Below are 13326 nucleotides of genomic sequence, written 5' to 3'. Positions count from 1 at the left end.
TGTAGCAGCTTCCCATGGGTCCCCTCTGGCCTTTGTGCTTTACATTTATCAATTCATCGAACCCTCACAGGTTCAGAAAGAGGCACAGAGTGGTTAAGTAACTTGTCAAAGGCCAACCAGGTAGTTCATGGTAGAATTGGAGTTCTGGCAGGCTCCACAGTCCTGCGCTTAACTGTTGTACTCTATTGCTTCTAATTACCACCTTTCTTTCAAGAAAATAAACATCCTGCCCGACAGTTGAACTTTTTATATGATTCAAGTGGCAGGGGAGGTGAGGGGTGTATAGGTGGTGTGTGTTGTCATTTCAGAGCTCCAAAAGGCTGTGTCAGGGTCGTGGTCACATACGTTTGAAGGGAGCAAGAGGTGTTTTCCTATGTACTTAAATGTTTGCTTTCCCATGCTACTTTTCCAAATCCTAGTTGTCTTTTTCCCTCAAATGCTTCCCTTTTTGTGAAGCCTTCCTTGATTCCCACATTGGATTCTGTTCATAGTAGTGTCTTATTTATTAATTTTTTTTTTTGGTGCATTTACTACTCTCTACCACATATTGTTTCTGTTTTTTGGTATGTATTGTTCTACCAGACTATAAACTCCTTGTGGGCAAAAACCAGGTCTTGTCCAAACCAGCATGCTTCTGAGAGTAGAAAGGAACACTAATCAGGTGGATGCTGGGGTAATAGTACGTCCTAGGACTACGCCAGGCACATCTTAGGTATGAGCAGTGTTCAGTAGTCAGTGCACGGTCTCTGACTTGTTGAAGAAGCCTGGTCACCTGGACCTGTTCACAAGTGTGGGAGATGACATGAGAAGGTAGCAAGGTCTTAGTCTTGTTTCTGTCACTTTACCTGTTTATTAGTGACAATGGGCAATTGATTTCATCCCTTGGATCCTAATTTTACTGACATGTTCAGTAGAGAGGATTATTTATGTCCTGTTGGTTTCTTGCCCCTCTCCCCTTTAGGAAAATATATTACTATTTTTTTTAAAGGATTTTTTTTTAAAGATTTTATTTGTTTATTAGAGAGAGAGAGAGAGAGTGCGTGCGCACGCACAAGCAGGGGGAGCAGCAGAGGCAGAGGGAGAAGCAGGCTCCCCACTGAGCAGATAGCCTGATGCGGGGCTCGATCCCAGGACCCCGGGATCATGACCTGAGCCTGAGCTGAAGGCAGACGCTTAACCGACTGAGCCACCCAGGCGCCCTAAGGAAAAGATACTAAAAAATCTGTTAAAACTGTGAGTTGTCCTACAACGTAAGATACTACTGTGGAATTCTAGAATAAAGTGAAGACTTTCTAACTTTGTAAACAAACTAGAAGCTGAGGACTGAAATGTTTATAAAATGGTTTTTAGGATAAAGCAAGCTGTAATACAATGCCCTGTAGACGGTATTAAATAAGTAAATTAAAAAAAAATTATTATTCCTTTTTCTTTTACTCTCTTTGTTAAAAAACTTTCCCACTTAGAGATAAATTAACTTCTATTTGGGTCATTCCACTATATCTTATTGTCACTTTCACTTCATTGCATCCTTGTTAGTGACCAAACCAAAGGGTGAAAGTAGCAGGTTGGTGGGTTAAAATGTGCTGAGGAGTGTGAGGAATTACTCAGTTGTTCCGGGCAATTTTAATTGGAAATCATGATCTCTGCTTTTTTAGCATTCCATTCAGTATTTTTTTTTTTTTTTTAAGATTTTATTTATTCATTTGAGACACAGAGATAGAGAGAGAAAGAGAATATGAGCAGGGGGAGAGGCAGGCTCCCCGCCCAGACAGGAGCCCGATGTGGGCCTTGATCCCAGGACCCTGGGATCATGACCTGAGCTGGGGGCAGACGCTTAACCATCTGAGCCACCCAGGCGCCCTCCATTCAGTATTTGAAATAAGTTTTATAATGTCGGCTATCCTAGAGCATGGCAATTAAATGTGCCAACAAAAAAGAATATCCCAGCTGTAGGTAGAGCATGCTTTATTCAAACCATATAACTCTTATTTCTATCCAGTGGTGGTATCGAAAACTTGATGTGTTCCAGAAAGCAGTAAATTTAGCAAGGAGTATGGGAGGACTTCTGCTTGTAGTAAATTTTAAAAGAAATACATAAATATTTTCAAAGGAAATAGAAAAAGTACATAATTCAGATCATATCCCAGACCAATTTAAAAACATTTAATTAAATTTAGTATCTAATATTTGGACTAAACAAAAGCTCTCTAGCCTTTCACCAGTTTACCACCTGACTATTCTTACTCACTAGTGGCAGTAAATATTAATGGACTGTGAGGAATGAACAGGAAGCTTAGTCACGAGGCATCTGCATTAACATCCCCTCATGCTAATTGAAGTATTATTAAATCTTAATTTTTTTTTTACTTATGCTGTAAAATTGCTCATCTAATTTTATAGTTATTATAAGGTATATTCCAAAATTGAACTGGGAAAGTATTCGTTTTCAATCCAAAAGTACCAATTAATTTTAGTATGCATGAAACATTAAAAATAATTGGATCAGGGAGAAATGAAGGCAGCTCATTTTTAATATCCAGACTGTAGGGATATAAAATATTTTATGTGATGTGCAAAAGAAGGAAAGTACAACTTCATAACTAATTTCTATGGCCAGTTTACATAAGGAGAACCTTAGCAACACATACAAATTTAAATGTGAAGCTTCTCTCTTTGTCCTTTAAAGTATGCATTCTAAAAGAAAAACTTTAAAATTTGTACCTGCATTTTTAATGAAAGCATTATTATCATATAAATTGATTTCTTGAAAATGCCGGGTAGCTCAGTGATAACATTTGACAATTTCATCTGAGAAAATTTAGTGTCATTGAACTGATCATCAGTATTTTGCCAATGTATTTTTTTTTAATGTTCTAAATATTAAAACTAGAATTTCTTTAAAGAAATTAAAGAAATTTAAAGGAGGGAGGCTAAGATTCATCCCAACATCTGACTTTTTTAGTTCACTTTAATTTTCTCGATGTGATTGCCAAGGAAATTATTGAATTCATTTTCTCTGGGTGTCTTCTCTATTGCTTTTCTTTGATTCTTTCCATTGCAACCAGCCTGAGATTTTACATGATAAAGGAAATCTGTGGAACTAATCCTAGAAACCTCTTTCTGTTTTCTCACGTAACACCTCCAGGCACAGAAAAGACAGAATACTTCATTTGCATTCTTAAACATTAGGAACTTAGAATGAGTCTTTCAGCTGGAAATGTTATTGCATCTACATCCCCCCCCCCCCCCCAAGAAAAAAAAGGTTAACAGCCCACTCAGGTTTATCTGAACTCATCTCTTTTTAGTATCCTGGTCTGCACTAACTAAGAGTGTGATCGGTGAAGCTTAAGTGCCCAGCGTCTTTCTTCTTTACAATCAGTTAGACTCTGGAAATAGGTATCAGTGCTGATTACAAGGAAATAAAAAGAAGAATTCAGATATGCACAAAAGAGATGGCAAAAACTGACAAACTTTAATCTTCTGAAATGGAAAGAACATTTCCAAAGTTAATATAGAATATAGTAATGAGAATTAAAAAAAAAAAAAGAATATCTCCCTATGAGCTTGAAAACTTTATTTACCCCAAAAGTAGAAAGATATTCAGAGATTTATAGTTTATTTCAATGGCTTTTATTAAATTAAAAAGTACCCAAAACCTTTTGTTTGCTCCAAGTACCTTTGTCAGAAACCCAAAACATTTAATAAAAGAAATTTAACCATTTTCAGACTTAGTAATAGCTGAAAAGTAGAAATGGACATCATTCCACTGTCAGATATTAGAAGTAGAAAGTGTTCTGTTGCTGTAATGCTCACTTCCTGTGAATGAAAAACAGGTTTTTATATGTAACTATATTCCTCAACTAGAAAACTGACTTCTGCCAATTGTTACAGTAGGGACAGTTACTACTATTTCATTTCCCTAACTAAATATTGTACATGGCTATCATCTGGAAGTAATAATATTGCTTGAGTACACTGTGCCAAGTAGACACTTAATACAAAATATGCACTAGACCGAATGAAATCCAGATACTGGTAATATTGAAAGAGAAAGACACAGATTCCTTTGGCTAAATTAAGTCACAGCATACACAGTGCTCTGTAAGGTAAATACTGTTTGTAAGTATGTTATTAGATTTCATTTGATCTTACCGTTAGCGTCCCAAACAAATTAACAAACTGTGCTGGTTTATAAGTTTTTATTTAGAATTTTAGAATGAAACCTTTGTCTCCCCTCTACCACCCACCCACATTAACAGTCAAATACCTTACTGTTCTTATCCCAGTGAGTCACGTAATTTGGGTTCTAAATTCACAGTGAGCTGACTGGCACTTCAAAGAAAGTGATTCCTGTAAATGCAGGGGGTCGGAGGCCAACGGCACCCTTTTCTAGGGTTCTGCACCTCCTCTTGATTGATATCCCACAGTCTGTGTGGAGGAAAAGGAATTGGGATTCGGTTTCCAGTCTTCTCTAATCCTGCGCTGTCCCGCTGCACCGCCAACTGGTAGTGGTGGGAGTGCTCACCCCCACCTCGTTCCTGTCTGCTCCAGGTCCAGCTGCTGGTTTCACTCCAGAAGTTGGTGTGGCCACTCTGAGATCATTTTCAAAATTTTTATTGTAAAATAAAAGAGAGAAACTATGCAAAACAAATGTGTGGCTTACTTAAGGTAAATAATCTTGTAGTCACTGCTTAGGTCTAGCTATTAGACATTTGCCCTGAATCTTGTCCATGTGGCCCGTCTCAGTCCTGTTCTCTGATCTCTTCCTATTCATAACCACTACTTGACTTTTATAATAATCCTTTTCTTGCATTTTAAAATAATTTTATTGTCCAAATCTGCATCCCTAGAAACTATGGTTTGTCTGGTCTATTTATTTTCAACTTTGCCTTTTAAATTTCTCTTAATCCACAGGTTTTCTTTTTAGACTTTTCTTTTCCTTACACTTCTGTTGAAGAACCTTGGGTTATTATTGACTTGTAGAATTTCTGTCCATCTTGACTTAGTTGATCGGGTGCTCATGGTACAAGTCAGGGTTTTCCTCCATTCTTGGCATTTTCTGCAAATTGCATTCCTACACGTGGATTCAGAGATGGGATCAGATTCGGGTTGGGATGCCTTTGGTCAAGACCGTAGGAGGCACATAGTGTCTTGTTAGCACTTGTAACAATGTAAGCAGCCTTTTATGCTTTCTGTCTCTATCTAGTATTTCACTGGATTGCAAAATGGTGGTATTTTAACTCTGATATCTTTTTCTCCACTCTAAGGGAGAGGAATTTTTTAAAGAATTTCTTTGGAGGGGCGCCTGGGTGGCTCATCGTTAAGTGTCTGCCTTCCCTTCGGGTTATGATCCCAGGGTCCTGGGATCGAGCCCTGCATCTGGCTCCCAGGGAGCCTGCTTCTCCCTCTCCTGCTCCCCCTGCTTGTGTTCCCTCTCTTTAAATCTTTAAAATCTTAAAAAAAAAAAAAAAGGAGATTTTATTTATTTGACAGAGAGTAAGAAAGGGAACACAAGCAGGGCGAGTGGGAGAGGGAGAAGCAGGCTTCCCGCTGAGCAGGGAGCCCGATGTGGGGCTCAATCCCAGGATCCTGAGATCATGACCTGAGCCGAAGGCACACGCTTAACAGCTGAGCTACCCAGGTGCCCCCATAGTGATACTTTTTAATTAAAATTCAAGATAACCTCTTCTTTGTTACTCTTGTATCTTCGTTTTCATATTTAGAGTTCTGACTCTCCGGGACAGGGGAGATGATAAAATTAGAATACTTAATGATTCCTTGTCTAGTCAGTAGTATGTACACACACACACACAGCAATCTGAGGATGACAGTATCAGTACCAATATGATTATTGAAAACTTTAAAGGAATTTTACATATCATCTTGCTGTTCTTCCCTCACTTTAAAAATAGTTGTACTGGGGCGCCTGGGTGGCTCAGTCGTTAAGCGTCTGCCTTCAGCTCAGGTCATGATCCCAGGGTCCTGGGATCGAGCCCCGCATTGGGCTCCCTGCTCGGTGGGAAGCCTGCTTCTCCCTCTCTCACTCCCCCTGCTTATGTTCCCTTTCTCGCTGTGTCTCTGTCAAATAAATAAATAAAAAAAAAAAGTTGTACTGTACCTGTGTTGTCAGAAAATACAGCTAGTATGGGGCACCTGGGTGGCTCAGTCGATTAAGCATAGGACTCTTGATTTTTGGCTCTGGTCATGAACTCAGGGTTGTGAGATCAAGCCCTGTGTTGGGCTCTGTGCTGGGCATAGAGCCTGCTTAAGATTCTCTGTCTCCCTCTCCTTTTGCCTGTCTCCCCTCTCTAAAACAAAAATAAAAAAGGAAAAATAAAAAGAAAATATAGCTGATATAAAGTATACTCTCTCCTTAGCCTTCATTTGGTTTTAGTCCTGCAAGTAACCACAGGCCCTTTATGTTGACCTCTTTTTAGTCATTTTGTTTTTCTGAAGCTCATTCTCTAGAAAGGAGTGGGCAAACCTTTTTGTAAAGGGCCGGATAGCAAGTATTTTTGGCTTTGCAAAACAATCTGTTGCAGTTACTCAGTATTTTTTTTTTTTTTTTTTAAGATTTTATTTATTTTTTGGCAGAGAGAGACAGTGAGAGAGGGAACAGCAGCAGGGGGAGTGGGAGAGGGAGAAGCAGGCTTCCCGCTGAGCAGGGAGCCCGATGCGGGGCTCAATCCCAGGACCCTAGGATCAGCGCTTAACCTGTTGAGCCACCCAGCTGCCCCAGGATACAGTGTTCTTAAATTTTTCCCCCCAAAACTTTGTTTCCCCCCACAATCCATTTACATATACATAGATATATTATTTTTAAGCCGTCTACACCCAACATGGGGCTCAAACTCCCAAGTCTGTGATCAGGAGTTGCATGCTCCACCGACTAAGCCAGCTAGGTGCTCCTGCCAAAATCCATTTAGATTGTGGGCTGTACAGAAACAGGTAGCAGGCCAGATTAGGCTCACAGCCTTGTAGTTTGCAAACTACAGGTTTATTCAGTTCCTCAGAAAGAGGCCCTGAGTTCTTGTTTGTTTCGTTTTCTCTGCATTTTTTCTTGGACGTCAGTTTTGTTGGATTTAAAATCCTTGGCTCATACTTTTTCTTGACTATATTATTCCATTTTCTTTTGGCATGGATTACTGTTGTCCAAGTCTGGTGATAATTTAAACTTCTCTTTTGTATAAGTCACATATTCTTTTTTTTTCTTGTATTTTTTGTTTTTCTTGTAAGCAGTATTGCTAGAATGTATCATGGTCATTCTAGATGGAATTTCTCAGTTTTGCTGTAGTATGTCTTTTTGCTATTTCCAATTTTAAAACCGTTTTCTTGAAATACAGTTGTGGTATTCTTTTTCTTTGCTTTAGTTTTCTTGAAAGACTCCTCTTATCCATATGTTGGATGCTCTTTTTCTTCAGTTTCTCATTTTCTCTTGTATCTTTTAAAAATAATTTCATTGTTTTGATATTTAAATTCAGAAAAGTTTCTTCCTTTCACTTTCTATTTTCTGTAAGGCATTATCTGTTTTCTTTATTCACTCTTGAGTTCCCTCTGGGGTAGTCTTCATTTCTAGAATGATATTTCTTTTTAATTTCTGATTTTATCTTGAGGCATGTCATCTCATTTCTGAACATTTCTAATTCTGATTTATGTTATTTCATGTTTTCTATAACTTTAGAAAATGTTTTTCAGCTTGTTTTGAAATAGTAGGTAACAGTTTTGATCTGTTACATGTTGATATGTTTTTCTCTTGTGGTTTTTATTTTTTTCCCCCTTCATGGATGTTATTCTAGTATTTATTTTATTTTCCTTGTAGAAACATTGTATGGGATTTTATCTTGATCCTTTTATTTTGCTTAGTTTTATCTGTAAAGTTAGTTTTCCTCTATATTGCTTTTTAAAGAACTGTGTATTGTTTTGAAATGAGTGATACATGTCTAAGAAGTTAAAGTACTTGAATAGAGATAGCAGCAAAAGATTTTTTTCTGAAGTCTTGAAAAGATGAATTAACCTTGTAATCTCCCTATTATTCTTTTTGATGTCCATACTGTTAACACCATATTTAGGGGATAGCTTTTCTATCTGCTACTATGTGCTTTTGACATAATCATAATAATTTTTGAAAGCTTTCTCCCTGGCTCACTTTTTTAACTCATGTGTTACGTTCCCCACACCAATCCTGAACAGACCTTTTCTACCAGAAACTCTTTTTCCTTTTAGCAAGGAATATATTAAAATCTAGAATCTAAGTCCTTTGGGCAATTCAGCAATTTTTTCACGGCTATGTCTCTTGCCTGACCCTGGTTTTACAGTTATCCAAGTATCTTGGTGAGCCTAAAGTGTATGCATTTAAAAGAAATCTGAATTCATAGTGTAGCAGTTTACTACTTATATTTCTGAGAATGAATTGTGTATCATACATTTTTTTTTGTTTAAAGATTTTATTTATTTATTTAACAGAGAGAGACACAGCGAGAGAAGGAACACAAGCAGGGGGAGTGGGAGAGGGAGAAGCAGGCTTCCTGCGGAGCAGAGAGCCCGATGGCGGGGCTGGATCCCAGGACCCTGGGATCATGACCTGAGCCGAAGGCAGATGCTTAACGACTGAGCCACCCAGGCGCCCCGAGTATCATACATTTTTTTATAAATAATGATTATTTCTGTCCTTCATTCACAACATAAAGCCTGTTATAAGTTAAATCTCATTATTCCCCTAACATGCTGTTCAAAATGAATCCTTTTTTTCTTTCTTCTATCAAAATTTGACCAGAATCATAAAATCACAGAATTTAGAAAATGAAAGGAATCTTAGAGCAGTGATTTTGGCTTTTTGTAATTTCTTTCCTATGTATTATTATTAAAGTGTTTTCCAATGCTGTTTAAAAAAAGCCCACTTTTTAAAGATTTATTTATTTTAGAGGGAGAGCATGCACTAGCGGGGGTGGGGAGAAGGGCAGAGGGAGAGAGAGAATCTCAGGCTGACTCCCTGCTGAGCATAGAGACTGATGCGGGACACGACCTCATGACCCTGAGGTCACCAGTGGAACCAAAGTTAAGAGTTGGATGCTCAACCGACTGAGCCATCCAGGCCCATGACTGTAAGACATTTACCTGCCGTCAGGTACTATATTTATCATTCATGGTAAATTTACAAGGACCTTATAAAGCATATATTTAGAAGTGCATTTTATTGCTATGGAATGTCAAAAAGACTTACTGGTGATTAAGGGAGACAGAGAATTGGATGGATGACAAAAGATCCAGGGTGAACAAAAGATTATCAAAAGGGACTTACTAGTGATAAATTCTGGCCTTAACTTCTAAATCACACAGATGACTCTGGTCAAAATCTCAGAACTTTTAAAACATGCTCCATCACTTTGCAGTTGCCATACTGTCTTACTCTGACCTCACCCTTGCTCTTTTGGCCAAAGAATTAGGGGAGTTAGGAACTAGGACGCTGCGTTCTCATTTTGCTTTAATGACATTTAAGGGCTAGCCCAGGGAATACTACCCAAAACATCTAAAGAAAGAGGAAATGAGTTCATTGAAACATCTGTCTGAGTAGTTACCCAGCTTACTACTGGCTATTTTTCTTTTCTGTTGGATGGGACAAAAGAATAGTCATTAAATACTTGATGTGAGCTTTTTTTCTTGGTATTTTGCATTTTGAGGTAACTAATTTGTCTCAAATCAGAATGCATGAGAAAAATCTAGTTAACTAATCAGAGATTCCTAGTTGCTGGGCTCTTGTTAATCAGAAGTTTTACTGTATAATCATAATGTATTTTGGATGTTCTCATTTATGTTATTTCTTCAGCTGTTTGTGTGGGTATTCTGATTACTTGATTAAGTCTGCCTAGCATAGTGGTATTTAAAACCGCATTTATAATAAAAATTCGGGCGCCTGGGTGGCTCAGTCGGTCAAGCGGCTGCCTTCAGCTCAGGTCATGATCCTGGAGTCCCGGGATCGAGTCCCGCATCGGGCTCCCTGCTCAGTGGGGAGTCTGCTTCTCCCTCTGACCCTCCCCTCTCTCATGCTCTCTGTCTCGTTCTCTCTCTCAAATAAATAAATAAAATCTTAAAAAAAATTTTTTTTTATAATAAAAATTCCTCCATCTTAGCAAGTAAAAGGGAAATGTGGGAAACCAATTGATAGTTGAAACATGATTGTTTCCTCTTGACTTGGTTTGGCATTTAGTGGGTGGCAGGTTTGTAATGAAGAGAAATGAATATGATAATTGCTGTGATCCAAAATGACTGGAGACGTGGAGTATGCGAAGATGTAAGCCTATGACCACTTTGCCCTCTTACAGAGCACCTCCACTTTTCATGTGTTTACATCTTGGGGGTTTCACAAAAGATTCTTTTTTTTTAAATTAAGAACATAAGGTTCTACTCTTAAATACAAACATTTGATGGGGAGGTACTTTATGGGCCTCTGTTTTTGCTGAAGAGGTTTCTCATCTTGCATTCTGCCATTTATAACTGGTAATTGTAAGTATTTGGGTTCCTATAATTTTGAGGTCCTATGGACCTAACTGTCTTACTTTTCTAGTGTTCTCTTTTTATCAGGACTTCTGGTTAAGAGATAAGAACTCACAGTTGTGGCACTCAGCTTGGTGTTTTACATTATTATTTTATTTAATACTCAGTCAAACTTGCAATGTGGTTATTATTCCCATTGTCACACAAAGAAAAGGAGACTTTATTAGTTCAGAATCTAAAATTTCCCTTTTCTTCTGTGTTGGTTTTGGGCACAAGAGAAAGTATACATCCTGAGTTTAAAGGCATTGGCTTTTCTATACATTTTATCTGAGTGATTTCATCTACAACTTTTAATTTTCTCTTGTATTTAATGCCTTTGAAAATCCATATCTCAGCCTGGACTCCTCTTAGAACCTCTAGACCTCTCTGTCAGCTTCCTGTACGCTGTCAGAGTCATCTCACCCCCCCTATTATTTATCTCCTGTACATTGCTTTTGTTGATTCCCTGTTCTCCTTCCACCTTCTGCTCTGGATGGGTTTAATCCTCTTGGTTCATAATGGCTGAGAGACCAATCCAACAACACACTGCAGTAGCTACTCTGGATAATATGCTTAAAAGGAGAATGAAGCTCCTCTCCCAAGCCCAGAGTCCTTTCAGGCACCAGTCTAATAGATAGAATATGAGGCATAAAATACATGATTTATTCTTTATATCAACCTGACCAAAGCTCATGGGAGAATCAACAGTTCAGGGCCTAAGATGGTGCCCAGCATCCATTCTGGTTTTCCTTTTTTCATATTTAACCTCCATTCTTTGCCTAGTACCCTCATCCTTCACTTCAGCAATCCTCACCTTTACTTCTCTAGACCATGCGCCATAGTGGCCCTGACTACATCATATTTTGCTCTCTCCCAGATTAGTTCGTTGGCAAAATTCATTAACATTTTGTTCATTATAATACTGTAAACACAGAGGGGTGGATCCATTGCTGGGGAACTAAATGTGATTGATACCGAAGAGTTTTTGTTGAAACTATAACTCTACCTGGTAAATTCCCACTATATTCTTGATTCATTTCTTGTAGTCACAAGGATGTAAACATTCTGTACTTTCTTTTGTCTATTTCCCTGAGGTTTAGTGATCACATTCCCTTGAATTAGTGGATATCCTGTGGTTTTCATCCATGTCCCTGACATTTAGCTCAAAGCCTGGCACAGAGTTGGTATTTAATGAAAAAGGACATTTGTGTTGAACTAGGCAGTGTGCTGTAGGGTATGGAGAATGCAGAGATTTATAAGGTGTTTTAAAGGTGAACCTACTGTTTAGGTTAGGTGGCAGGATATTATATATAAATACGACGCCATAGAAGTGGCTTTCCCAAAGAATACTGTGAATATCAAGCAGGAATTCTTCATTTGTTATTTTTCTTTGGCCCGACTTTGTTTCCTGTATCTTTGTGCACTTGTAGTATATACAACACTGTATATTTTAATGTATTGGTTCAAATCCTTTGCTTTTAAGTTGTCTTTGGTATGTAAATAATTAGTGAATATACATGTGGGTTTTTCTTTTTATAAAGTTGGGACTGTATCAGGCGCCATATTGTTTTGTTACAGATTTCTACTTGTGTTTCTCCACAGGCAGCAGAAGGTGTCGCTTTCATTGGACCTGACACACATGCTATTCAAGCCATGGGTGACAAGATTGAAAGCAAATTATTAGCTAAGAAAGCAAAGGTTAACACAATCCCTGGCTTTGATGGAGTAGTCAAGGTGAGAAACTATATATGTGTAATATACGTGTCCTTAAGTCAAACATTTTGTGAAAAGCATAAGAGAAAATGCAATTATTGCTAAATGCAATAATATAAATGCAAAATAAAATGCAAAAATATGCATGTGGAGGTTAAAATAAATCAGTGTTGTTTACACTGGATTATTCTATTTTTTTAAAGATTTTATTTTTAAGTAATCTCTGCACCCAACATGGGGCTCGAACTTACAGCCCCAAGATCAGGAGTCGCCTGCCCTACCGACTGAGCCAGCCACCGCCCCTGGATTATTTTAAATGGTATAAGTTAAAAGGAGCAAGAAGCCCCTTAAGCATTGTATTACATGATCAATTTTTTTTAATTGAACTGTCGTTGACACATAATGTCTCATTAGTTTCAGGTGAACAACAGTGATTTCACAACTCTATACATTATGCTCTGCTCACCACAAGTGTAGCTACCGTCTGTCACCAGACAACCCTATTATAGTACCATTGACTATATTCCCTGTACTGTACCTTTTATCCCTGTGACTAGTTCTGTAAGTGGAAGCCTGTATTTCCCCAATCCCCTTCAACCACTTACCCATCCCCCTCCCTACTCCCTTCCCTTTTGGACACTGTCAGTTTGTTCTTCGTGTTTATGGGTATGAGATTCTGCCTTTTTTTTCCTAAGATGTATTTATTAGAGAGAGAGAGAGAGTGTGCACACAAGTGGGGTGGGGGCAGAGGGAGAGGGAGAAACAGGCTCCCAGCTCAGCAGGGAGCCCGACGTGGGGCTGGATCCCAGGGTCCTGGGGTCATGACCTGAATGAACTGAAGGCAGAAGTTTAACCAACTGAGCCCCCCAGGCGCCCTGAGATTCTGCTTTTTGTTTATTTGTTTTACACATTCCACATATAAATGAAATCATATGCTATTTGTCTTTCTCTGACTTATTTCACTTAGTATAATACCCTCTGAATCTATCCATGTTGTCGAAAATGGCAAGATCTTGGTCTTTCTTAAGGCCAAGTAAAAATCCGTGTGTGTGTGTGTGTGTGTGTGTGTGTGTGTGTGTGTGT

At 38.4% G+C, this 13326-nt stretch overlaps 1 protein-coding gene across 3 annotated transcripts in view; it reads left to right on the top strand.

Annotated features, from left to right (window-relative positions):
* The window catches only part of PCCA (propionyl-CoA carboxylase subunit alpha), a 417324-nt gene that overhangs the window by 109311 nt on the left and 294687 nt on the right, over positions 1–13326 (top strand). For all 3 annotated transcript variants that reach the window (XM_032402683.1, XM_032402681.1, XM_032402682.1), the window contains one exon: positions 12133–12264. In XM_032402683.1, the coding sequence (XP_032258574.1) occupies positions 12133–12264 (132 nt within the window). Of the gene's footprint in view, positions 1–12132; positions 12265–13326 lie in introns of those variants that run through there.

This window comes from Phoca vitulina, unplaced genomic scaffold, assembly GCF_004348235.1.
Source record: "Phoca vitulina isolate PV1807 unplaced genomic scaffold, GSC_HSeal_1.0 scaffold5, whole genome shotgun sequence".
Lineage (NCBI taxonomy): Eukaryota > Metazoa > Chordata > Mammalia > Carnivora > Phocidae > Phoca > Phoca vitulina.
Note: the sequence above shows the minus strand (reverse complement) of the source record. Positions and strands in the feature narration are given on the sequence as shown.